This window comes from Vipera ursinii, assembly GCF_947247035.1.
Source record: "Vipera ursinii genome assembly, chromosome: 2".
NCBI lineage: Eukaryota > Metazoa > Chordata > Lepidosauria > Squamata > Viperidae > Vipera > Vipera ursinii.
This window is the reverse complement of record NC_139513.1, coordinates 70089786-70116180: the sequence shown is the minus strand read 5'-3', so window position 1 is coordinate 70116180 and position 26395 is coordinate 70089786. Positions and strand designations below refer to the sequence as shown.

The following is a 26395-nucleotide window of genomic DNA, read 5'->3' as shown; positions in this document are numbered from 1 at the left end:
CATTGGGAAAACTCACTCTGTCCCTCAAGCACCATTCTCTGAATATCACATGTAATTTATGCCTAATTTCCCAATCTGCAAGATACTGTATTCTAGATTACACATCCCATCGTTCTCTGATATTAAATTTGGGTTTAAATATGTAATTCAAAATAAAAGGAGAGCACTAGCTTTGTGGAATCTATTGTAAGGCACACACTACTAATCCAGTAAGGCAGCAGCTGGCTGTGCCTAACCGGCTTTAGGTAGGTATTTATGATATAACTTTAATAATGATGATAATTTTAAAAACTAGAGTTGTTTCTTCCTTGTATTTGGATATTAGACAATATTCATTCAAACTGCCATAGCATCAGATGAAATACATACACATTATTGGAAGGAAACAGATTATCAGCTGAAAATCAAAATGTAGATTCTGCAGAGCCAACCTAAGCAAAATATTTTAGGATTGCTTCTGGCATCCATTTTATTTAATGTTGTTTTAAACATGCAAATAAAGAAGACAGAAAGAAATAGCACGAGTGTGGGAAGCCATTCACTCAGAATGTTATTAAGATTGGCAGATCTATGGAGGTAGCAGTGTATTCAGATTAGAGTTGTAGAAACAGAGCAATCACTTTTTGGGGAAAAAAAGTGAGGATTAAGCTACATGTTTTAGGCATGCACCTTTCATTACTTTTTTTCAATGCTGACAAGGGTTCAGTTACTTCTGAAATCAATTAGAAGTGCATCAGAATCCACAGTTTGAGCCATATGTAAGTGAAGGTAGAGCAACAACATGAGTAGAGTTGGCAGGATGACAAAATTGTATAACACTCTAGTTTTTCAGTACAGATTGCATGTAGTTAGACTCAGGACCACGTGTCCACACTAGAACTATAGAGTAGGATTCTCCTAAGAGTTCTTTTTGCTTGGTTTAGGAAAACTGGAAGAAGTTTCCTTACTGCTCTACCCAACCTTGAGTCAAGAGTTAGCAACATCTGTATAATGTTTAATGTCCCTTCCTAAATTTTATCTTGCTCTATTGTTTTGGTTTCAAGTCACGGCAGTAAACTGATTTACTTGAAACTAATAGGTGATAAACAGATTTGACACACTTGGAGGCCACTGTTTGATCATGTTGGAATAAGAGTAAAAACACTATTGCAATGCCATTGTAGCTAAGGCTGTCTCAGTCACGGTATGTCATATGCAAATGATCCTCCACAACAGTGTTTCTCAACCTTGGCAATTTTAAGATGTGTGCACTTCAACTTGCTAGCTGGGGAATTCTGGGAGTTGAAGTCCACATATCTAAAGTTGCCAAGGTTAAGAAAAACCAGTTAGTCAAAAGAGATAGATGACGTTTATTAAAATAGGTAACTCATTTCATAGCTCAAAACCATGAAATGATTGTAACAGGAAATTTCAATTACCCAAACATCTTTGAAAGTCTAACTGTCAAACAGAAGAGGTCAGATAAATTGTTTTTTTTAAAGAGTGAAACAGATTATTATGAAATCTGGAACAAATTGTATAATTGGTTGGAAAAAAAATATATGGAAAAACTTTTTGATTCAGCAAAACACATTGATTGAGAAAGATACTGATCAAAGGAAAAATATTAAAGTGGAAATTAAGAATATAGATGATGGGATCTACCAGAGAGAATATTTAAAAAAGAAACATTTGTTTGAATATGAGGCTTATGGATTATAGAAATTAATTGTTAATGATTTCTCTTTACAAATGTAAACCCAGCAAACACACTGTCAATCAACTATTATCTAATTTATGTTTTAAAAAATCAATAAAACATACATTAAAAAAGAGGTTAGATAAATTCTTGACCAATACTGACATTAATTTTCTCTTTCAAGTTGAGACTAGGAAATTTGCTACAATAGATTTGGACCAAGGTAAAAAGGAGGAGTTGATTTAAGGTATTAAAATAGTGGAAATTTTGAATGCAAGTGTTCTTGACTTTAACAACAACGAAGGTAAAATAACAATCGAGCAGAAATCATGAATTTTAGAAGGGCAGTAAAGAGAAATAGTACAGAAAATGTCACGACAAGAAAACCTTAAAAGCAAAGGTGTTGCAGACAACTGGGACTTCTTGAAGAGAAAATTAAGGATGACACAGCCTCAAGTAATACACTGGGGAAGAAAGTTAGGAGTCCGTTTAAAAAAGATCCAATGTGGTTTAATAGGCAGCTTCTGAGAGGCTGAAGAAGGATGTGTATTAAAAATGGAAGGAACAGAGAATAATTAAGGAAATTTACAAGGCCTCCACTCATGAATACAGGCATGAAGCCAGGGAGGCAAAGGTAGAAAACAAGTTAAGTTTAGCAAGAGAGGCAAAACTATCCAGAAAAATTTCTTCAAATATGCATGAGCAAGAGGAAAACAAAAGAGGCTAGGGGAGTTATTGCTTCAGCTGAAACGGGTGGGCCACCATGGCCCCTTTACGACATGTGAACTTCAACTCCTAGAATTCCTGAGCCAGCCATAAGGGACCATAGTCGCCCATCTAAATGGAGGTCTAAAGGGAGAAATCTATGTTGATGTCCAAGAGAAAACATGAATTTAATTGCTGCCTTGTCTTTCTACTGAAAGGAAATAGTAATTTGAGTGGCACTGACAAAGAACAAACACAACACGGGAGGGCTGCAGGTCAGTAGGAATATAGTAGAGGATATTCTCTCTTGGCCCTGATGAAATACATCCTAGAATACCGAAGAAGCGGATTGAAGATCTGCCAGGAACTGTGTCAATTTTCTGAAGGAATCCTGAGGATGTGCCAGAGGATAGAAGAGCAAATGTAATCCCTTCTCTCAGAAAATCAAGTGGGGGAGCCCAGTCAATACTGACCAGTGAATCTAACATCAATAACTAGAAAGATATTAGAGCAAATAATAAAGCAGGGCATTTATAAGAACCTCATGGTTGCTAATAGTCAACATGGCTTTGTCAAAAATAGGTCACGTCAGAGCTTTTCTCCTGGTCTACATAAATAGAAATGGCAGGTTCATAATCTTTGGAGGTTAAGAGACTAGATAGCCATCTCTGAAAGATGACTGAATTCAGGGCTAGGCAACCTTTTTCAGTAAAGCATCATGGAGGCCCAACAGAGAAAAGATATTGGCAGGCATGCCCTATACCATGATGCTAGGTGATTAAAAAGAGCCCTAAGATAATCAGAGCACATTTGTAGAAGTTGCTCTGGAACAATGTATTTAAACTAAGAATTGGTGGGGGGAATTTTATAATCCATTTGCTCTATCTTTTCTGTCCCTAAAGGAACAAAGCACGAGGAGACCAGAGCATCAAGAGAAGGAGAAAGAATTAAGCAATCCCACTTCTCACTTCATTATCCCATTGCTTAATTGGCACCTCTCTTCCCAGTCCCTGGGCAAATGACAAGATTCTCAAGGTGACATTAGGGATTTTTCTGAGATAATGGGCTATAATATTGGGCAACGTCCACCAGATGGCATGCTTACACCATTGTATATTGTCTTCTCAGCACAAAGAGAAGTATGAATTGGAAACCCAGAGGGGAAGCTCTTGTCAAAATCTGGACTCGCGTCACCAGAAATAAATATTCAGTAATGAGCTATTAACCTTTATAGTTCCCTAAGGGGGAGTGGACATGCTAAATACTTTGCTGTAAAACTGTACGGGATCCTGCTGAGCTACACAGAAATGCATTTTGCTATGATACTTCTAATCAGCAGAGATTCCAACAAGAAATGCCAATCTTGACCTAGAAAAGCAGTGGTTAGAACTGGACAATACTGATTTTTGTGGGATTGATCAGGAGGAATATGTTAAGCCTTGCTCATTGTGGATGGTCGATTGTTTTTTATTATTTCTATTTAATCTATGGCTTAGCATTCTGGAAGATGCCAAACCTAGTCCACAAACAGGGAAATAATGAAGTCCTTGATTGTCCAGGACAGGGATCTGCAACCTTGACAACTTTAAGACTTGTGGACTTCAGTTCCCAGAATTCCTCAGCCAGCTGGCTGAGGAATTCTGGGAGCTGAAGTCCACAAGTCTTAAAGTTGTCAAGGTTGCAGACCCCTGGTCTAGGAGGTGTAGAGCCATGGAGAAGGCCTTGAGGAAATATGTAGAAGCTGCTATGAAAACAAAAGGGCTAGAAGCATACCATGAGCCCTGGGAAAGGATATAGTACTGTATTAGGAGGAGACTCAGGATGGCTCCTCCCTGACTTCCTAGGGCAGGGGTCAGCAACCTGAAACAGTGAAAGAGCCACTCGGAACCGGTTCCCTCACAAAAGGAAAAACTGGGAGCCGCAAAAAATGTGTGTGCATGCGCATAACAGGGTTTGACTGAAGAGTGGAGCCAAGGCGAGATATGCACCTACCCTGCATATTTGAATTGATTGGTTGAACTTTTTTAGTCCCACTTTTTTTTTGGACTGCACATGGCAGAGGACCAGGAGCCGCAGGAGACGGCTGAAAGAGCCACATGCGGCTCCGGAGCCGCGGGTTGCAGACCTGTGTCCTAGGGTATAAGAGCAAGGGGAGGAAAAAAAAACCAGGCTTGCAAAGTTCTGTTAATATAGCTTATCTCAACAAAGCATATTTTTTAGTCCCCTTGTAGAGTCCAAAATGTGGAAAATTTTGGAAAGGATACCAGAATTCAGCTTGGGTCTCTTCCTCCTACTCAGTTTCCTTTGCATTAAGGTGCACCCTCCAGAGATAGCTTTGTGACAACGTCTTGTTTATACTCTAGCTACCTCAGGAGCTCTAGATTTTGGAAAGCACCCCAGTGACAGCCAATTTAATTTCGCCCCACACCTAACAGCAGCACCATCTGTACAGCAGCTGCTTGCCTATCATCCCTGAATCACATACTTCTTTTCACTCTGTGCTAAGAGGAACAATCTAGTGTCACACTTTATTCCACACAACTAAGACCGGTTTGAAATGTTTGCTTTGAGGGGAAATTGTCAAGCATGAGGCTGCTTGTTCACAATTGTGTCAGGGAAGAGAGATGTGCTTTTTGTGGAGTTAAACTGTTTCTAATCTGCCCACAATACTATGAATTTTCTTTGTCTTCGCTAATAACAAAACTTCAATAGCAGAGAGGCATGGGTCTTGGATGTTTCTACAGAAAACAGAATGGCAATCTAAAGTTAGATTTCTTCCTTCAAGTGCAGACTTATGGAGGAAGTTCTCAGCTATTGTCTACTTTCTTGCCATTCATTGCAGAGACCATAGGATTGCAGTTTTTGGTTCTTCATAATATTGCTACATTCCTTCAGTCTGTACTGTATGTTTCTTAATAGGAGCTTAGCTTTTATTATTCATTAGAATTAGCACAGGTAAGACAGTGTGACTGTGGTTAAAACTATCCTGTGAGTTTCTGAATTAACCAGGGATATGTACAGTAGCTTTCAATTTAACTATGACAAGCCAGCAGTTTCTTTGGTCCTGACCACAGATCCACATCTCTGTGTGAACTGTGGGGTAGGGGTTAGGAGGATGGAGATTACTCCACAAATTATTTTTTAAGCTTTGGACTTTGCTGATAAGGAGTGAGGAATAAGATGGTTTAGCTTCTTATAGGACAAACTGTTCACAAGAGAAGAAGGGACTTCATATGGACTTGACAACAGTCTTTTCCAGAAGAGTACATCAAGACCTGAGAGAAGAAGATGAGAAGTGAAGGAGCTGGCTGGTAGCTAAAATGGACTAAACAACTTTAATAGCTGTTGACGTTAGGCTATGTACTATTGTTTTCTATCTAGTAAATCTAAAATAGGGCTGAGCAGTTGACATTAATTAGGATTTATAGGTACTGAATGAGACTTGAGGAATAGTCACTGAAGTGTTGTCAGCAACTTTGGGAAGAAGAGTGGTGAAAGGAAACAACATTGTGAGAAGACACGGCCAGATGAACACAAGGTTTGACTGGAGTTGAAAGTGACCAAAAATAAGAATATCATAGATACACCTGCCAGAGAAATAACTGCCTGTCATCTCTTCCAGATGGTAAAATGCCAGTTGATTAACTAAGCCCTTTCCTTGGACTTAAGAGTGACAAACAGAGTAATACAAGGAATTGGGGAATGTATTGTGAGGAACCAACCTATTTTAGGCTCACGTTATATGGTGTTAAGAATTATTTAGTTAGAATGCATTTGAGAACAAATGCAAGTTCACAGAAAAAAAAGACCTCATTGTGTCAGGCTATAAGTTGGGAGGTGGGAAATAAATGGCTAAAGAATGAAAACTGCTAAATGAAACTGATAAAAAGTGAAATTATATAAGTATTCTGAGGCAGCTTGGTGTGTGTGTGTGTGTGTATCCATATCCCACTTGCTTATTTCTGTCTTTGTCTTGAATGAAATCAGAGAAAAAACTGGAAATGGTCTTGGCCTGTCTCTTTCAAATCTTGAACCCCCTATCTGTGCAACCCCAGGGGTGTGAAAGTATGGCCCTTTTATAATTTGTGGACTTTTAACTCCCAGATCTGCCCCTTTGAAGTAGGCATTTACAGATTTAATTAGGGCTATTGGAACAGGCAATGTATCTTGACTTCCTAGGCTGACAGTGCTTGGAGCACTTGAAGTTCCCAGAACACATAAGGTATAGGCTTCAATTACATAATATTAACTCTACAACTGTTAACTCTACAGTTACATTTTTCGTGACGTTTGTTTTTAAATATTATGTATAAGGTAATGCAGAATTCAAAATACTGCACTAATCAATGGAAATTCATGCAAAAAATATTTTGAAATGTCATATCAAAGTTAGAGTTAGGGTTATTATGTACAATTATGAAAAAGAGCTTAGAATCAATAACTCAAAAATCAAAGTAAGATCAGATCGTAATAAATAAGGGAAGAACTATAAAAATAATTTCCCCCACACACAACAGTTCTATAATTAAATACAGTGGTTCTCAGTGGATGTTTGTAAGTTCCAACATGTGGACCTTTTTCTATTATACATGATGCAAGTCTCACCTACTGTAAGCCCAAGTGATTGAACTGTTGGGAGCTTCGGTTTCTAGCTGCTCCGGAAAAACACCATGTCCCTTTACAATAAAGGTGTTTATAATCAAGTGATGGTAAAATGGACAGCTCTAATATGTATCACTGAGATCTAGTTAGGAGGAGAAAGAAAAATAGCACTGCCTGAAATCATTCTGGTTGGGTTTTAGATCCTGTAATTTAGGCCCTGTAATTTTTTGGGAGTTGATGTTCACAAGTCATAAAGGGTCCATAGTTTCCCATCTCTGCTCTAACCATTGAACTGGATTGATTCTTCAAGTATCACATTATTACAACATTGCAGAATTGTTTGTTGTAAATCAGCCAGCCAGAAATGCTCTCTTTGTGTTCCTTTCCATTCCATTTCTGCCTCATATTCTCCATCTACAATCCAGCCAACATTCTTGCCTTGAACTCTAATAGGAAGATTTTATTTTATTTATTTATTTTATTGTTTAGTTTAGTTTAGTTTAGCTTAGCTTAGTTTTAGCTTAGTTTAGTTTTGGTTTATTGCTTTGCAAACCTTAGGAGTTTTTCTAAGATTGCCAAGGATCTCCCTCTTGTGTATAGATGGCACCATATGGATCCACACTGGGAGACTGAATTTGCCATTACGGCATAGGCATGATTATATCCTGTTCTTATAATTGAAGCCTCCTGGAAGTATTCTAACCCTTGGCTTGTACAAAGCAATTCTGACTCAGTATCACTTCACTTCACTAATACATCAGGTTCATTTCCCCCCCCCCCCAAGTGGGATAGGAAGGAAGGGTAGTTTTCCATTCTTTTTTCAGCATATATGAACTTGGCTTAACAATTCTTCTACCTATCCCTTTTGCTGACTTTTATTGAAATGCTGCATGCATCAGTTGGCATATGTAACAGCTGGAAAAAAGCAGACAGGGGCTATCACAAGGGCAGAAATGCTCATTAGTTTCAAGCATTAAAAGAAATTGTTTTCAAACTGCTACTGAAGCTAAACAGTTGGGTTATCCATCTAAATAACATCAACTTTGTGTATTTTTTTCCCTGGGTTTTGAAAATCAGGAGGCCTGGGGAAACAATTATTTCAAAAATGGGCTCCTAGGAGAGGTTCGGGCAAAAACTACAGATTGTTTCTGTGTTGCAAGAATCACCCAGGTAACTTTTCTCACAGTATTTATACATGTGTACAGATGCACAAAGCCCTCTGTCTCACTTTCCTCTACTTCCCCCATTTCCCCTGTGGCTTTGGGCCTGGAGATTCAGGCATCATTTGAATGGAAAGCTATCAGCTCTGCCTCGTCACCCCATTTCCAGGGCACTTATAACTCATCCCGTGCTCTTTTTCTCGCTTGTTGCCTGTCGGCTTTAATAGTTTGACAGATCTGGCGACTTGGCTTGGTCCTTGACATGCTGATTCAGGCACAAAGTTTTAATAATTAGTTACATAAATACAAGTCCCTTTAGCAAGCACACAAGCACTTCCTTCATGAGCAAGTCTCTGCTGGTTTGTATATTAGTGCAGCTTCGTACGAAGATGATCAAATTAGGATGAACGTGAGGCTGTAACAAGGGAACTAACACATTTTTGTGAGCCAAGAAAATGGCAGAACAGGAGTACTGAATAAGTAATTAAGACAACTGGCAAAGTTACATGCACATTACATGAATCTACTGAGGCAGAGCAGATCTCTACCGTATAGTAGTAATATGGAAATATAGGATGTATGGAAGATATTCCTCTTAAAGAAATGGCTATGGCTTTATTAAACAATGGTGCTTTGTACACAGAACAAGGCAATCCATGACATTGCCAAATAAAACAGCTCTGATAATAGGACTGGAGACATTTGCTGGAACTTCAAATTCTGCTGTCAGGAGACAAGAATGGTTCAGAAAGACTGAAACTGACCGACTTTATTAGCATCATCTTATTCATTCAAAGCCAATTCACGTTGTGATGGGGCTGATCCTTTCCTGTGTAATAGCCTGTCACGTGCTCAGATTCATATTTCAATATAGCATGGTTGCCAGATTCAGGAGTGAACTAAAACCCTGAACTCTTTTGAAAGGAGAACATTAGAAACTTTTTCTCAAAAACTAAATTCTAAACAATACCGTCTTATCACTTTCTCTGTGATGTTCTTCTATTATGTTTTGCGTCAACAGTATTTCCCTCAAGAACTAAGAAAAAAGTAATAACTATAGTATGCAGGTTTATACAAATTGCAGTAAGTTCTTCCCACTGAAATGGGTTACAGGTAGTTCTCACATAGTGACCATTTCCAGTTATGATGGAAACCCCCCCAAAAGGTACTTATGACCCAGTTCCAGATTTGACAGTGGCACCCCACCCTCCAAAAGTCACATGACTGCATTTCAGGCACTTGACAACTAGCTTGCCTTTATGGATGGTAGCAGTGTTCCATGGTCACTTGAGATGATTTTAATTTTTTTTTCTGGAAAACTTCCTTTACAATTTTAAGTTGTAAGACTTTCAGGTTACTAGAGACTTGCTCAGATGGCTCCACTGCTCATGCTTATCCTTTTCCCCCCTAGGCTTTGTCTCTTTGGTTTTTTTACAATATTTACTTTTTAAAGTAAAATTTATCTTTTATACTGTCATTGCAATATACATGTCAATGGTGCTTTTTCAAAAGGCAACTGGGTTATATTTTTTCTTTGAGGAAGAAATTTCGCTTCTCATCCCAGAAGCTTCTTCAGTTGTCAGAACTGAAGAAGCTTCTTGGATGAGAAGTGAAATGTCTTCTTCCTCAAGGAAAAAACATAGTCCAATTGCCTTTTGAAAAAGCACCTTTGAGAAAACCAGGATTTGGATAACTGAGAATCTCCACAAACTTTGTGATACATGGTTTTCTCTTTCGTTATGAGCCACCCAGAGTGACCTTTGGTGATATGATATGAATTTATATAGTTACATAAATTTAATAGACAGACAGACAGAGATACCTACATTTTGTAGTGAATTGATTTAGACTGCTTACAAACAAACAAATGCACCTGGAGTTCCTCTGATAAGTCAGATGACTTACAAACGGATCTCTCTTTTACATTCTCAGGTATACAGGACTGAACTCAAAATTTGTACTCAACAGAGTTCTACTGAAGAAAAAAAAAAGTGGGAGGGAATTTCTCTTGATTTCCAATGCAAGCCTCACTTCTGCTCCCCACGCAGTTGTGAGAAAAAGAGAAACCCCAAATTCTAGCTCTACAGTATTGCCTCCTAACCCCCTTCACAAATGAAATAATTTGGACTGAGTTCACACTCGTCTTTTCTTACCTGAGTGTTGATTCGGATAGCACCAATGGAAGGAATTTCAAAATAATAGCCTTTAAAAAAAACACACAGACACACACAAAATTAATGTTAGAAAATTTTTTAGCATCATCTTTTGAACTGGTTTCAGGACAAAATCCTCTTTTTAATCCAATATTTGGTACAACTGATACAGGCTACATGCAACAATGAGTTAACTAAGCTCAAACTCACTAAATTTTGATTGCGTCATCCCCAAACAGCTTCCTATCTGAGATCCAGAAATTCTGTTGAGATAAGCCAATACAATCATCATGTTTAAGGACGGCCTTGAGCCATTAATTTGGTTGGATTCAACTCAGCTGACCTGCTTTGGCACCATCACCTACTACTTTGACAGGTGGCGAGTAAGAGCATCTTCTCTTCTTCTGCCTCACCACCAACTGCCAGCAGTCACTGGTTTCTTTCAGACACCTGACTGGATGGCAACATTCACTAGATATGATGGACCACCCAGGCAGATGCCTAATCCAGGCCACCCAGAGCAAGCAGACAAAGTGGACCTATCAAAGTAGAGGCAACTCCATTCCAGCATTCAACTAATTAATATCCTCCAATGTCCAACTTCCCCAAGTTCAAATCCTTCACAGTCTACAAATACTGCATAGCAGCCATCTCTCTTGCTGATGAAGATTTGCTAGGATGTGGGGTGTGTCATCTGCAATTCTCCCCCAAATAATACTTTAATCAAAGCCTGTAAAACCTGAATATTAATTTACATAGTCTTCATGGTAGTCGTACACATATAGGGGGTATACAGAGACACACACATGGAAAGAGGTATTGAAACTGAATTCCCATATCTTTTAAACTAAACCAAACTAAGACAGGTAGAAGCCCAAAGAGTCCATTTTTAAACATTTCTATTTCTGTTTTAGTTGCTTGAACATATTTTCAGTGATCAGGTACATTCTTCTCATATGCAGAACAAGTCTGATACTTTAAATTCTTTTTCTTTTCATCCATCCATAAGCAGAAGAAAAATTGATCCCTGTTCTTAGAGTTTTAAATCTAAATTGCAGCAGAAAAGAAACTACAAAGGCTAGACATTGTAGGGGAAAGCTTGCTAGACTATGGTGGCAAAAATCAGGAATCCGGCAGCCCCTTTTCCAACTAACAAATATTACTGGAAGACATAAGCTTTTTTGTGCTTCAGCTTTCTTCATCTAACTAATATGAGATTTAAAGTGGGAAAAGGTGGGAGGAGCGAGGGGAAGAAGGTTTGTTTATATAGATGCAAGTAGAACATTGGACAAATTACAAATACCTTATCAACTAACAATTGTATTATAACAAACAACACAATAGTTGTCCTGAAGCTGCTTTTTCACGAGGCAACTAGACTTTCTTGTTTCTCCTTTGAAGACATTTTGCTTCTCATCCAAGAAACTTCTTCAGCTCAATGGAAGGATTTATGGTATACTATTTGCAGATAGCTGATCATTTGCAGTCACAGCTAAAGCAGCTTCTTGGATGAGAAGTGAAATGTCTTCAAAGGAAAAACAAGAAAGTCCAGTTGCTTCGTGAAAAAGCAGCTTCGGGACAGCTATGACCTGGATGACTGAGAATCTCCACAGACATTTAACACAACAGTTACAATTAATAGCAGTTATGAGGTAGAGGTTTACCTTTTCTCATTATAAATTCTCGGATTTTTTTTTAACGGTCAAGCAAAAAACATTTAAATTGTACTGAGTGCATGGAGTGAGAGTACTAGCAATTAATTTCTTTTTTCGGAAGTGTGAAGGGGAGGTGAGGGAATTTGTGTTATTCCTGGAGAAATAGTAGTCTGGGCACCAGGGCATTTTGAGCTGATCTTCAGGGTGAGGAAACTGTTAAGAGAATAGGAACTGTTAAGCGGAAGGCAGGAGCAAGCCATTGAGGAGGAATTTGGAAAAAAGATTACAGGATTCAGGGATAGAGAGAAACATAAGAAAGAAACACAGCATAATCCTGCTTGATTTTAGTATAATACTGGATAAAGAGAAACTGGGACAAGCTTTGAAGATTCTATTAATATACCCTACAGCAGGGGTCTTCAAACTCAGCTCTTTTATGACTCATGGACTTCAACTCCCAGAATTCCTCAGCCAGGCACGCTGGCTGAGGAATTCTGGGAGTTGAAGTCCATGAGTCATAAAAGGGCCGAGTTTGAAGACCCCTGCCCTACAGGAATAAATTAGTATTCCGGAAATCCTTGCAGGTCTGTACCTTGGCCTGGCCTACCTCAAAGACTTGATGGGTCCCGACTGAATGAAGGTTTGTTTATGTGGACTCCAATTGGTCAGCTGGAGAGTGAGTGTTGATTGGCTCAATGCCTTTTGATTTTAAGAGCAGCAGAAATGAAGATGATCAGCAGATCTGCTTCAAGCAGTTTTGGAGGGGAATGGAAATGGTGTTGTATGGAAATGCCCTGCCTTCTTTTTAAAGTAAGTTTGGATATTGGCAAAAAACAACAATTCTCTCCTTTTTTTTTGGATCAAAAAGTGCCTTTCCAGGAAGGCTGTTATGATGTAACTGGGAACAATCGGAACAGCAATAATTACAGTAGTGGCCAAAATTGTGGAAATCTTTTGGAAAAAGTGTACAGTAGAAATGCCACCTTTGGATAAGTTTCCACCAATTTTTCTTCTAATTTCTTTATACCTGTAGCCTTGTTCACTTAATAATACTATTTTACATTGCTTTCTGGGTGACCAGTCAACTCTTTGCACCATCGTTTTAATTTTATTATGTTTTACAAACTCACTAAATGAAAGAATACAAAAAACCCCAACCAACTTGATAGCGATCACATAACATATTAACAAATGTCCTCCTCTCACCTTCAATACATGACATCAATAACTGAATCCTACTGTGATCTGATTGGCTCATTGCCAAAACAAGATGACACCTGATTGGCTCTCTAAACACTCAAGCTCATTGGCTACAATCAGATGAAGAAAAGCCACCTGATATCAAGTTGTGCTTCCTTTTTCTGGTTATTTGGCTATATCTTTTCATAGAATACAGTACAGATAATTGAACAAACTATGTTGCATTACATTCTTGATTAAATTATCTTTCCATTGATATATAATTTTATGGTACTACTCCCAAAAGAAAGTGGTGTTATTAGCCACCAAACCTCAAAAATACACTTTTGGCCACCGCTGTATAGTATAGAGTAGTGTAAAGTGTTGAACGTGATCATGGAGACTCAGTTTTAAGTCTGCTCTGAGCCTTGGTGCTTTACTGTATGACTTTGAGTCAGTCATTCTCTTACCCCGCTCTATCTCATAGGATTGTGGTTGTGGAGAAATTGGAGAAGAAGCACTATGGATGCTGCCTTGAATTCCTAAGGCAAATGTGGGATATACATCTAACAAATAACTATGCACATCTATGGGTCTGTTTGGCATATAGTTGTACTGGGAATACTAATCCTGTTGTAGATATTAACCCAGATGGATTACCTGGGGTCAATCATTCTATCTCAGCCCTTGGAAGGAGGCAATGACAAACCTCTTCCAAAATCTTGCCAATAAAACTGCAGGGACTAGTCCAGGGAGCTATCAGGTGTCATGACCGACTCAAAGGCACGCACACAATACAATAATAACAATAATAACAATAATGACAATGACAATGAGAACAACAATAACAATAATAATAATAATAATTGTAGATACTTGGGCCTCAAAGCCATGGCTGGTTCTCTAGCACCAGTGCATCCATCAGGGCCATTTGCTGGGATCTCTTTCCAGTCCAACTCTTGGCAGCTGTGACCCTCACTGTCTCCAGCATTTTTCATCTCTCTACAGCATCTACCTCTGCAGACACCATGTCTGTTTAGTAGTCTCCCCATGAACTTTACAGTTTTCTATCTATTTCTCTCTGAATCTTCATTTATGGCAAATTCATCAGCCATAAATGACTTGATGTGCTATTATATTTCTTCAATTTTGTAAACAGGGAAGCCAAGATAGTTATAGTCACCAAGAGCTAAATGTTGAAAGGCTGATCTAAAAAGATGCAATAATTTATCTCCACCATTTCAATTCAGATTTAATTAGCAATTCTGGGTAAAAAACAACCCAGAACTCTCCAAGAATGCAAATAGACTTTGTCGCTACAACCTTGAGATCTACGGTGGACTGAAAGTTGCTTAAACTGTATGGATATAGCCTTTACTGTACTGCTGGGGCTGTAGAGAAATTACTTTAAGAGTGGGAGTGGTGATTGTCCAGACTTAGAAGTGGTTAGATGATAATGTCATATTATATTGAAACTGAATTGCCTCCAAAAATTCTCCAGATTGTTATATGACTGAATATTAATGCATTCAGCACTGAACGATCTTGTAATCCAAGTAACATTGAGAAATAAAAGAATGAAATCATGTGGAAAAGGCTGATCGGGTGAGTACTAAACATGCCAACATCAATTGCTAGATAGAATGAAGGATTAAGGTATAGGTTGGGGTGAAACCACAAATTTAGCACCCAGTTATCAATTTTGGGGGGTACTTTTTTCTTTTTAAAATTAATGGTTTTAATGAATGCAGATGATCTCTGAGTGGCAAATTGTTTCCATTCCCACTCCTTAACCCCAAACAATGCAAAAATATCCCAAATTGTTCTGAAAATCCACAGCATCATTCTTCCTAAATCAGAAATCAGGGTTGGAATAGTATACAAATCAACAATAACTCCATATGAAAGGTTTGGAGCGGCCTCAGCTGGAGATGTGGTGTTTTTAAAGGTCAGGAGCCAGAGTTTGACTCCCCTATGCCTCAACAGTTTTCACCCCACATCGCTATCTGTTCTTTATCCTACCTGAGGGCAGTTTCTAAAAGTTTCTGGAATGACTTGAATCTGGCCATGGGATGGGACTGTATGTAACTCCAGAGAAATGTTGTGGTGCTTAAGGTAAGTGCTGTTTCTCCTGAGATCCTGGTGCTCTTTTTACAAACCAGGTCTAATCACCAAGATTTATATAAGTTGTAAATGTCTATCCTTGTTTAATCTGCATTCCCCTTTTGTTACAGTTTTTTTTCTTCTGTGATTAAACACCGGAAGTATTATGACAGCTTTCTCCAATCTGATGCTCTTCAAATGTGCCATCTAACTAATATAATAATGGAACATACATTTTACAGAAAACTTTTCTCTCACAAGATTTTTGTCCCTTGCTCTTTCTTGCCCTCTCAATCATCTTGCACCTCATGCAGCTTCTGCTGTGCAACAATAGAGCCATGAGCTTTTCCTTTCTGGCATTTTGAAAGGAGCTGGCTCTTTTTATTCTTGAGAAAGTTATGATGGTAGCTAACTATCGGTAACAATAGGATACTCCTCTTGTTCTAACTACCTACATCTTTTTCTCTCTCCTTCAGAAGTTCCTGCTGTTTACAATGGAGCTTTTCCTAAATATGATGTCACTGTTGCTGTCCAAATATCTTTGATGTCAGAAACCCAGACCTGAGGGATCAGCAGCAGGAGATTACAAAACTCTCAAGAAACAAAGGGTCTCCTCCTGCTTCATATGCCCTTCAGAACAAAGGCTGCAAGAACAAAGCAGCACACAGAACCTTCAGTCAAAAACAGGTGGGCTTTTAAAGAGAATATGGGGAAAAAAGGCAAAAGGAGGCTGAAGGGGTTCATATAGCTACAAGTCATTAAAATACGTAAGTCAACAAACAAAAAAAATCCATGGGGCTTAAATAATTGTCAAAATCTCTCTCTTTTCTAAAATTAAGCTCTTGGGGGGGGAGAAGCTAGATGTTACAGTACGTAAGGTTCTTATTAATATTCTTATTGAGAGTCAGTGAATAAGCATCAGGTATTTTACATGAATAAACAGTAAGCAAATATCAGGACTTCCGAATGCCAAAAAAGAATGGGTGGAAGTTGAAAATAAACTGGCAAGATGAGTGGCAAACAAATTTAATAAATAAAATAAAATAGAAAATTGCTGGTAGAATAAAGAGTAAGGAACTAGGTTCCTGTTTAGTAAAAAATTTTCACATCAGTTGCACACATCCGATGTACTTGTCTAATTTTAATCACAGTGCTTTAATTTCTGAAATGATTTACAAAATGCAGTATGTTTCCATCTGTGTCTTCCAAGATACCTTATAACCTAAACTAAAGGTCCACTCAACTAACATCTGTTGGGAACAAATGGAGTGTGTTTAGTATAGCACAATAGCTGGAGGTTCTGAAAGTCCCTATCCCAACTGATCTGGAGATCCCTGAGTTGAAGAAGCCTAGTTTAGTATTAATAAAGTGAAAATATCCTCAAATATCTTACTTCAGTTGGGTAACCTTATTAATTTATTGAGGCTTCAGTGACATCTTGGAGCACAGCAACAAAAGGACTGTTGAATAAATTTTCATCCTCACCTTCAAATAATCTGGAATTGTACTGACATCAGTTTCTAGGTTAACTCTGGTAAGCCTTGTTCTATAGCAGGGTCTTCAAACTTGGCCCTTTTATGACTTGTGGACTTCAACTCCCAGAATTCCTCAGCCGGGCACGCTGGCTAAGGAATTCTAGGAGTTGGAGTCCACAAGTCATAAAAGGGCCAAGTTTGAAGACCCCTGTTCTATACAAATTAATTAAATTCAGTGAAGCAGTTGAGGCAAAAATAAATAAAAAATAGCTGTATTTATTCAAACTTGATTTTTAAAAAGTTGAAAGTAAACCTTGGCAAATGATTCTGATCCTGCATTACTTGATGATATGCAGTGGCGTAGTGTGGGTTGTCATCACCCGGGGCAAGGCAACCGGAAGCGGAAATAGAGGGGCGGGCGGTGACGTCACGGCACTGCTGAAAAGACGCGCCCCGCAGCGGCGTAGACTTTCCAAGAAGAGTCACGCGCATGCGGGATGCTTCCGGGTCCCTCTCGAGGGCGGCTGGGCGGGGCTCCGACCTGCAAGAGCCGCTGCATTCAAGCTCGCACGTGAGCCCCGCTAAATAAAGCCACGCATGCGCACGAAGCTAGGCCGGCCGGCCAGCGGGTCCGTCTTCGCTCGGCCAAGCCTGCCGGGGCGCCTGCGGGGCGCTTGCGGTTGGCCTGAGCCTGGGCGGAGAGTTGGCCGCTTCTATTTATTTTATTCAGTTTATGTGGCCGCCCATCTCACCTGCCGGACTCATTTCGCTTTGCAAGAAAGAGCAGCTCGAGAGCGGAGCCAAGCCAACTCTGTGCAGCCCTTGGGGCTCCCTGAGCAGCTCAGTGCGAGCGCGCCCCCCCAGATGTTGCGCCCGGTGCGGCCGGCCCCCCCTGCACCCCCCACGCTACGCCACTGATGATATGAAAAACGTGAAAAGGATTGGCCAGAAAATGGCAGCAGCTAATATAAATTGAGCAAAACTCTGAGAAGTTTTTTTCCACGAAGCTTCTCTACTTGGATGCAGTGGCAATCAAAACACTTGCAGACATACAATGATGCATGATGACGGCTGGAAGGAGGAAGAAATACTTAAAGCCTAAAAGGGAGACTAACATCAGAATTACAATGAGAATTAGTTGCTATGTGCAGTGCTGATCTGAAATGGAAAAGGACAAGAAATCAAAATGGATGAAAAAGAGAAGTGGGCACTTGGTTATTCTGTCTAGAGATATTTCCACAGGGCAGAACAATGGGAAGATGGATTACTGCCAGCCCAAAGGTTCACAGACTTCCACCACCTGCTGAAAGATACAGACGGTGTGAACAGAAAGCCAGCCCTGGAGAACAAAAGGGCACAGGAGGCAATTTCAGATAAATGAGAGACAGCCAGAAGGCTTCTGATACAGAGGAAGGTGAGGAGATTAAAAGACTGTCTGAATGTGACGAGCCGTCAGAGCAGTGGATGGGGTGGGGAGCAGCTTCAGAGACCTTATAAAGGGTTCTATGGCCACATTAGTATCAGAGAGCAAGAGAGGAAATGAGCCAAGGGATAATGTCTCCTGACCCTAACTGTATACAGGTTTCGGTATTACCCAAACTCATGCCCTTCTCATTTTTTCACACAAAATGAAAGTTCTGTTAATTCTGGTAATATTCCTAGAATACCTTCTTTCCACAAAACAAACAAGCCAAAGCCGACCCCCACCCTCACCCTCCAGTTTAAGGAAATTGCTGAACTTTGTCCTTAGAGTGGAACCACTTTCATCTATCTCTTTCCCTACCCTCATTCTCCCCCAAAGAAAAGTCTATGCATTTGTCAATTACTGGTATACGATTGGTGAAGAACTATTTTCCGTGGACATAGAAAGTAGGACCAGAAAGAATGGATTTAACTTGCTGCCACCTAGACCTCATATAAGTATTAGAAATATTAGGAAAAAAAACTAATCTGTACAACTATGGAAGAGTCTGCCTGTGGAAATTGTGGGTTGGATGGAGGTATTGAGGAAGAGGCAGAAAAACCGCCTCTCATGAGTACTTAAATTGATCTTCTTATATATTTTAATGGGTTGGGCTATATAATCTTTGTGATCCCTTTCAGCTAAATAATGTTATGATTCTCCTAGGTAAATTTATCTGGCAGTGCATTAATCATTTAATCTTTCAATATGGAATACCCTCTTCTTCCAATATAAAGGTAAAAGGTAAAGGTTCCCCCGCACATGCATGCTAGTCGTTTCCGACTCTAGGGGCCGGTGCTCATCTCCGTTTCAAAGCCGAAGAGCCAGCGCTTGTCCGAGGACGTCTCCGTGGTCATGTGGCCGGCATGACTAGACACCAAAGGCGCACGGAACGCTGTTACCTTCCCATCGCAGTGGTCCCTATTTTTCTACTTGCATTTTTACGTGCTTTCGAACTGCTAGGTTGGCAGAAGCTGGGACGAGTAACAGGTGCTCACTCTGCTTACACGGCACTCGGGATTCGACCCGCCAAACTGCCGACCTTCCGTTCGACAAGCTCAGCGTCCTAACCCACTTCCAATATAAAGCTACTTTATATCAGCTCTTCCCTCCAAATGCTGTCCAGATTTGTTGGGAATGTAGCTCCCATTGTCATTCCCAACAGCCCATCACCAAAACACAGAATGATAGCTGTGAAAAGGGGCACGTTGCCCACTCCAATCTCTGGGAAATAGCAAGCTAACTTTTGACCAGCAAAGGCTGTGTCCCTTTGTTCCACTTTATATAGTACAGTAAGAGGAGGCAATTTTGCTCCTGAGCAAAATTGAACATTTTGAAGAAGCAGGAGAAGGCAACCTACCTTTGTTAGCACAAGCCATCCACTGCAGGGGAGTGACATCATAGTTATGCTGTCCAACAGAAAAGGTGAATACTCGTACCTGGAACAAAACAATCAACCTATAAGGAGTATGTCTACCAAAGGGAGAGAAATTTGGAACATCCAACAGTAAATGAGTGTATCATTCCCTTACTTTATCCCATACCTAAATGGCTTCATTGTAAACTCTTGTAAATGAAATCTACCAATATGACCATTCAAAATACTAGCAAAAATTCCTGCAACTTGAATAGCACAATGGTGTTAGATCTATCTGTTTGACCACTACTCACCTTCTTTCTTAATATATATATATAAAAACCTGCCATTTGTCTTAAAAATGTGGAAAAGCCTTAGTGTATCTTAAGAGATGCTGAGAGGGATCTAGGACAACTTGCCATGGTCAACTTGCCATGGGACAATTCGCCACAGTCAACTCACCATGGGACAACTCGTTGCAGGACAATTCAATGCTGTATTAATAATTTTATTCAGTTATTTTAATTATTGGTGACTATGTTTTTGTCAAAATTATTGTTAACTCTTGAACTTCTGGACTGACTTTATTATTATTGGCCACAGTTCCATTGAAATTAATATCCAATATCATGTCGATAGCATTCACCGAACCTCATTACTGTGATGATATGTGAGTTCTCAGAGCCATTTTTTTTGCTTTTCTTGCATTGTTTTTCTCTCTCTCTCTCTCTTTCTCGTTATATTGATGTTTTTAATTGTGTTTTCCTCCTGTAGTTTATTCGTGAGGTGGGCTGACATTTAATTGAAATAAATAAAGAAATAATCATAGGCACAAATGTCTTTAACCAAGTATGCTGAGGAACTCAACATAGAGAGCCTGTTGGGTCTAGTGGTTAAGACCACCAAACTAGAAAGGGGAAGACCATGAGTTCTAGTCCCACCTTCATCATGAAAGCCAGCTGGGTGACTTTGGGCCAGTCACGCTCTCTCAGGCCAACTCACTTCACAGGGTCATTGTGAGGAAAATAGGAGGAAGAAGGTGTGTTGGATATGTTCACCACCTTGCATTATTTGTAAAAAAATAAAGGAGGGATACAAATAAATAAATATATACATATGCAGGAATTTTTCAAGAGACTACTGTGCATTACATATTGCTTTGCTAAACATATGAGAGAATAGTACCTGACAGTAGTATGATGTGAAGAACACTCGTTACAATTTATAATGCTCTGTTTAGGAGCTTATTTTTTGTTAATGTGAATATCTATGACAACCTCTGGGATAGATGTAGGAAAAAAGGACCGAAAATGCAAGAGCATATTGATTTGATTTTCCTTACTTACTAATTGATTATTTTGGCAGTGTTGTGGCAAAAACTAAACCATATGCAAAATGGCAATTGGCCATGCATTTTCAAGCAGCTGTTATACCCATATTGATTGATCCAAAGAACCAAATATTATTTTATTGATTTTGGATCATATTTATGAAGAAATCAAACGGTTCTAGGCAGTCTTGCTTTATTTGTTTGTTTGTTTAAAAGAGTTATATGGTCGCCCATCTAAAACAATTCTGGGCGGCTTACAACAGCACTGTTGTTGCTGCTGAATGGCTTCTGCAATAGCCCTGTTGCTCAGTTTCATATCAAGGAAAAATTTGCTTGGTTGTCTTAATCAGCGCTCACATGCTTTCACATTTTCTAAGAGGAAAAGCCTAGTTGTCAAAAATAAAATAAAATAAATGTATTATATTATGGAAGCACCCAATCCCTTTTTATCGAAGGGGGAAAACCCCATAAGCCCCGTAATAATATACACAAAAAAACTTCCGGTGGCTGCGCGGCGCCGGAGACAGCCTTCCCGGGCTGCCCGCGGCTCAGCTGTGTGATTTTCACCCGAAACAGCGCCGATCAGCTGTTCGGGCGAATTTGAAGGCCCCTCCTCGGGAGAAGAGGAGGGGGTGAGGCCCCAGGTAGCGGTAGAGTTCTCCGGGGCCGCCTGAGCTTGGAGCTTGGGCAGCTGAAGGATTGAACTCCCCCGAAGCCTGGGTTGCTCCCAGCTGGCTGCGTCTCTGCTCCGGATTTCTTGGAGCAGAGCCAGGCGTCTGCGACCACCCCTGCCTGAAGGAAGGACTATGGATTAAAAGGAGCAGGCAGAGCGGTACAAGAGGAAAAGGTGAAGAGGATTATTTTATTCTACTCTCGAGCTTGATGGACTTTTTAAACTTAAAATGAAAGTGTGTCACAATTGAAAGTAAAAGATGGCGGCTAAACCTCCCCCTAAAACTCTTCGGAGTGGTGGATCTTCTCCGGTGCAACAATCATCATTACAGGCGTTGCATCCTCCTGATGTATTGACACCGAAGGACTTACGAGATGCTCTTGAAAAACATGCCCAGGTAATTTTGGAATCAATGGGTGATAAATTTGCACAGATGGAGGAGAAATTGGAGAAATTGGAGGAGAGAATGGAAGAGAGGATGGAACAGAAGTTCAGCGTGATGAAGGTAGACATTTTGTCTTCAGTGCATAAAGTGGCGGAATGTGTGGAAGATTTGGATGAAAAAGTGGATGATTTGATTCAAAAGAATGCCATATTAGAAGCAAAAGTACGGGAGAATGAAGATTTAAGAGTCAAAATGGAAAGAGAATTAAGTCTTGCTCAATATTACCAGATGCAGTTTGCTGTTAGAATTAGAGGCTTAAAAGAGAATACTAAGGAAGATTTAAAGCAGCTGGTTTCTGAGGCTCTCGAAGTGGTATTGAAGCAGCCAGCATCTGAAATAAGAGAAGGTATGGATAAAGTGTTCCGTGTGAATTCATGGATTGCTAGACAGAGAAAGCTGCCTAGAGATGTGGTGGTTTACTTTGCAAAAAGAGAAATCAGAGATGAAGTTATACAAGCTGCCTATGATGCTAAAGTTGTGATTGCTGATCAAGAAGTCTTGGTTTTAAAAGAAATTCCTCCAAAGATTTTAAGGAGAAGGAAGGACTTTACATTTCTTGTGCAAGAGCTCAAGCAACGAGATATAAGGTTCAGATGGGAGATTCCAGATGGGTTGATGGTGATGTATGAAGGTAAAAGGTATCGGCTGATTACTGTGAAGCAAGCGCGTGATTTCTACAATAACGTTTTAAAAGCAACCCCATTAACACTTCTGGAAGCTGCAAAGGGATCTGGAGAAGGAGAACATCAAGAGGATGAAGCAGAGGAAAACGGTGCTGGAGGAGATCAAGCTATAACTTCTTTGGATGATCCTAGAGAGCAAAGGGTAACGCGTGCTGCTTTAAAACGAGCAAGGAAAATAAAAGAACAAGACCAGCAAAAGTCTTCGGAACTTCCACAACGTACTTACAGCCAAGCAGTGGGAGGAGCACGGCCTAAAGAAGATAGTCCTATCAAAGCAGTGCTCCAAGAGCTTTGGGAGGATATGCATGGCAACTAAATTTTTAACTTGGAACGTTAATGGACTAAACTCACCACAGAAGAGGAAGAAAGTTTTTCAATATTTAAAACAATTCAAGATAGATGTTATATGTTTGCAAGAAATGCATATTAGAGTTCTGGATCAAAAGTATTTATCGAACTCAAGGTTGGGTACGCAATTTGTTGCTTCTGCAATGAATAAGAAAAATGGAGTGGTTGTTTATGTTAAAAGTACCTTAACAGCAGACTTAATTGAAGCAGATAAGCATGGAAGATACGTTATGATAGAGCTGCTGTTAGAAGGTAAAAAGACGCTTTTAGTTGGATTATATGCACCTAATCAACAACAAGCTGACTTTTTTAGTTTACTTCACACAAAGCTTACCCAGTTGGATTATAAATCTTTTATTTTTATGGGGGATTGGAATGGTGTTTTGGATGTACAGATGGATAAGGCTGGAGCTTTTAAGCGCATTCCAAGTCATGCTAGACTGCCTAAATCTTTTTTTGAAATGAAGGATGACTTGGAATTGCGAGATATTTGGCGTGAGAGACACTTGCAGGAAAAGGATTACACTTTTTATTCTGATAGACATCAATCTTTTTCGAGGATTGATTTTATTTTGTTGACTAATGACTTTTTTTTGAGGACTAAAAAGGTGAAGATTTGTGCAAGAACTATCTCTGATCATAGTCCAGTTTGGTTAGAGATTGATAAGGAGAAAAGAGACAGGCGCTCGTGGCGCGTAAATGAGAATTTGTTTAGAAATCAGAGAAATGTGGAAGAATGCAAGCAGCGGATGAAGGATTTTTTTGAAATTAATATGAACAAGGGTACCTCTATGGATATGGTGTGGGATGCTAGCAAGGCCTACATGAGAGGGGTGTTGATATATATGAATAATAAACATAGACGTGCTGTGGAAGCTAGGAGGAAAGAACTGGAGAATGAAATAAAGGAAAAAGAAAAGGCTTTGATTTTGAACTCAGAGGATGTGAAGACTAAGGAGGCTATTAAACTGTTAAGAGGACAATTTGATAAATTAATGGCTGACCAAGTGGCAACCAATCTGCGGTTTGCCAGACATAATACTTTTTGCAACGCTAATAAACCAGGTAGATGGTTAGCTTATAGATTGAGGAAAAAACAAAGGGCTTCTAATATAGATAAGATTGAGCATAAAGGAAGGGTTGTGTTTCAACAGGACCTTATCAAGGACGCTTTTGTGGATTTTTATTCTAAATTATATGCTAAGGAGAAAATTAATGAAAAAGACATTGATATATATTTGGAGAATGCTAGCATCCCGGTTCTTACGCAAGTACAAAAAGAGGGGATTAATCAATTGATTACAGAAGAAGAAATTTTTATAGCAATTAAGGAACTGAAGGTGGATAAAGCACCAGGTACGGATGGTTTGACTGCGGCCTATTACAAAAATTTACAATTAGAGATGATAAAACCGTTAAAGGAACTGTTCCAGACAATCCAGAGGGGGGGAAAGGTGCCACCGTCTTGGAGAACAGCTTTTATTTCCTTGATTCCGAAGGAAGACCAAGATGCTACTCAAGTTAAAAATTACAGACCGATATCGCTTTTAAATACAGATTACAAGATATTTGCTAAGGTTTTGGCTAATAGACTGATGAGGGTTCTGCAACAAGTGATTCATGGGGACCAAACGGGGTTTATTAGTGGTAGGCAAATGAAAAATAATGTGAGGCATATAGTTGATGTGTTAGAGTTTTTGGAAAGGAACAACCAGATCTCTGCGGCGCTAATTTTCTTAGATGCTGAAAAAGCTTTTGATCAATTGAATTGGCAATTTTTGTTGAAAGTTTTAGACAAAATGGATTTTGGGGAAATTTTTTTGCAACCGATTAGGGCATTATATCAAAAACAAACTGCCTGAATTATAGTTAATAATAGCTTGACAGAAGCATGTAATATTGAGAAGGGCACAAGGCAAGGGTGTCCGTTATAGCCCTTGTTATTTGTGTTAACATTAGAGATATTATTGGTTAAAATACGGAATTCGGAAAAAATTAAGGGGATACAAATTAGAGATCAGGATTATAGATTGAGAGCATTCGCAGATGATCTGGTTGTTACAGTGACCCAGCCAGAGAACTCTGTTGTGGACCTGATGGAGATAATAACACAATATGGGAAGGTTTCTGGATTTAAAGTTAATACACAGAAAACCAAAATTTTGGCCAGAAATATGACAGTTTCGCAAAAGGCTCTCTTAGAAGGACTAACTGGATTTGAGATTGTTTTTTTTTTTTTTTTTTTTTTTTTTATTGAAAAGTTTTATAAAATACAATTTTCCTTTAAAAAAACCCACCTTCCCCCTCCCTCCTCCCCTCCCTACCTCCCCCCTATCTCCCCCCCTCCCCCTCCCCCTCCTCCCTCCCCTACCTCCCCCCCTCCACTTCCCCTCCTCCCCCCTCCCCCCCCCCCGACTTCCCAGAGCAAAATACAAGGTATATATCTAAAAGGCAATCATAAACAATCATATACTAACAATTATAAACTCTAAAATCCATCACTCTCTAGCTTGTATATAGTAAACCAATCCTTAATAATACTAAATATATATAAAAAACTAAAATAAAAGAAAACTAGCATCATTCCCATCTATATTCTTCCACAATTCACTATTACCTTAACATATTCTCATTTGCACATTAATAAATAGTTCTTACACAAATTAACCCACATTAACCCACAAAACTTTCTTCCTCTTCCTCTGTAGTAAGTTGTCCATTAATTCCAAATTAAAAAAAAAAATCTATTACCATACATAGCATCCCAAAACTTTTTTTTTTTTAAAAAAAAACACAACTACCACTTAACTATAAATATTTTGTGGAAGTTCCATAGATTTCTACTGATCTTATTTTTTTTCCTTTTTTGAGCGTTTTAAGGCAGCACGCGTCACCCTCTGTTCTCTAAGATCATCCAAAAGAGTTGCAGCTTGAACTCCTCCTGTACCCTTCTCGTCTATCTGTGCATCTTCATCCTCTTGATGTTCTCCTTCTCCAGATCCCTCTGCAGCTTCCAGAAGTGTTGATGGGGTTACTTTCAAGACATTATTATAAAAATCATGCGCTTGCTTCACATTACTCAAACAGTACCTTTTGCCATCATACATGAAGCTCAACCCAGCTGGGATCTCCCATCTGAACCTTATATCTCTTTGCTTGAGCTCTTGCACAAGAAATATAAAATCCTTCCTTCTCTTTAAAATCTTTGGAGGAATTTCTTTTAGAACCAAAACTTGTTGACCAGCAATCACAACTTTGGTATCGTAGGCAGCTTGTATAACTTCATCTCTAATTTCCCTTTTTACAAAATAAACCACCACATCTCTAGGCAACTTTCTCTGTTTAGCAATCCACGAATTCACACGAAACACTTTGTCCATACCTTGT

At 39.3% G+C, this 26395-nt stretch overlaps 1 protein-coding gene across 1 annotated transcript in view; it reads right to left on the bottom strand.

Annotated features, from left to right (window-relative positions):
- The window catches only part of CACNA2D2 (calcium voltage-gated channel auxiliary subunit alpha2delta 2), a gene marked incomplete at both ends in the record, with an annotated part of 699157 nt that overhangs the window by 74870 nt on the left and 597892 nt on the right, over window positions 1–26395 (bottom strand). The window contains 2 exons of the mRNA XM_083355340.1: window positions 10299–10348; window positions 19533–19611. Of these exons, the coding sequence (XP_083211466.1) occupies window positions 10299–10348; window positions 19533–19611 (129 nt within the window). The remainder of the gene's footprint in view (window positions 1–10298; window positions 10349–19532; window positions 19612–26395) is intronic.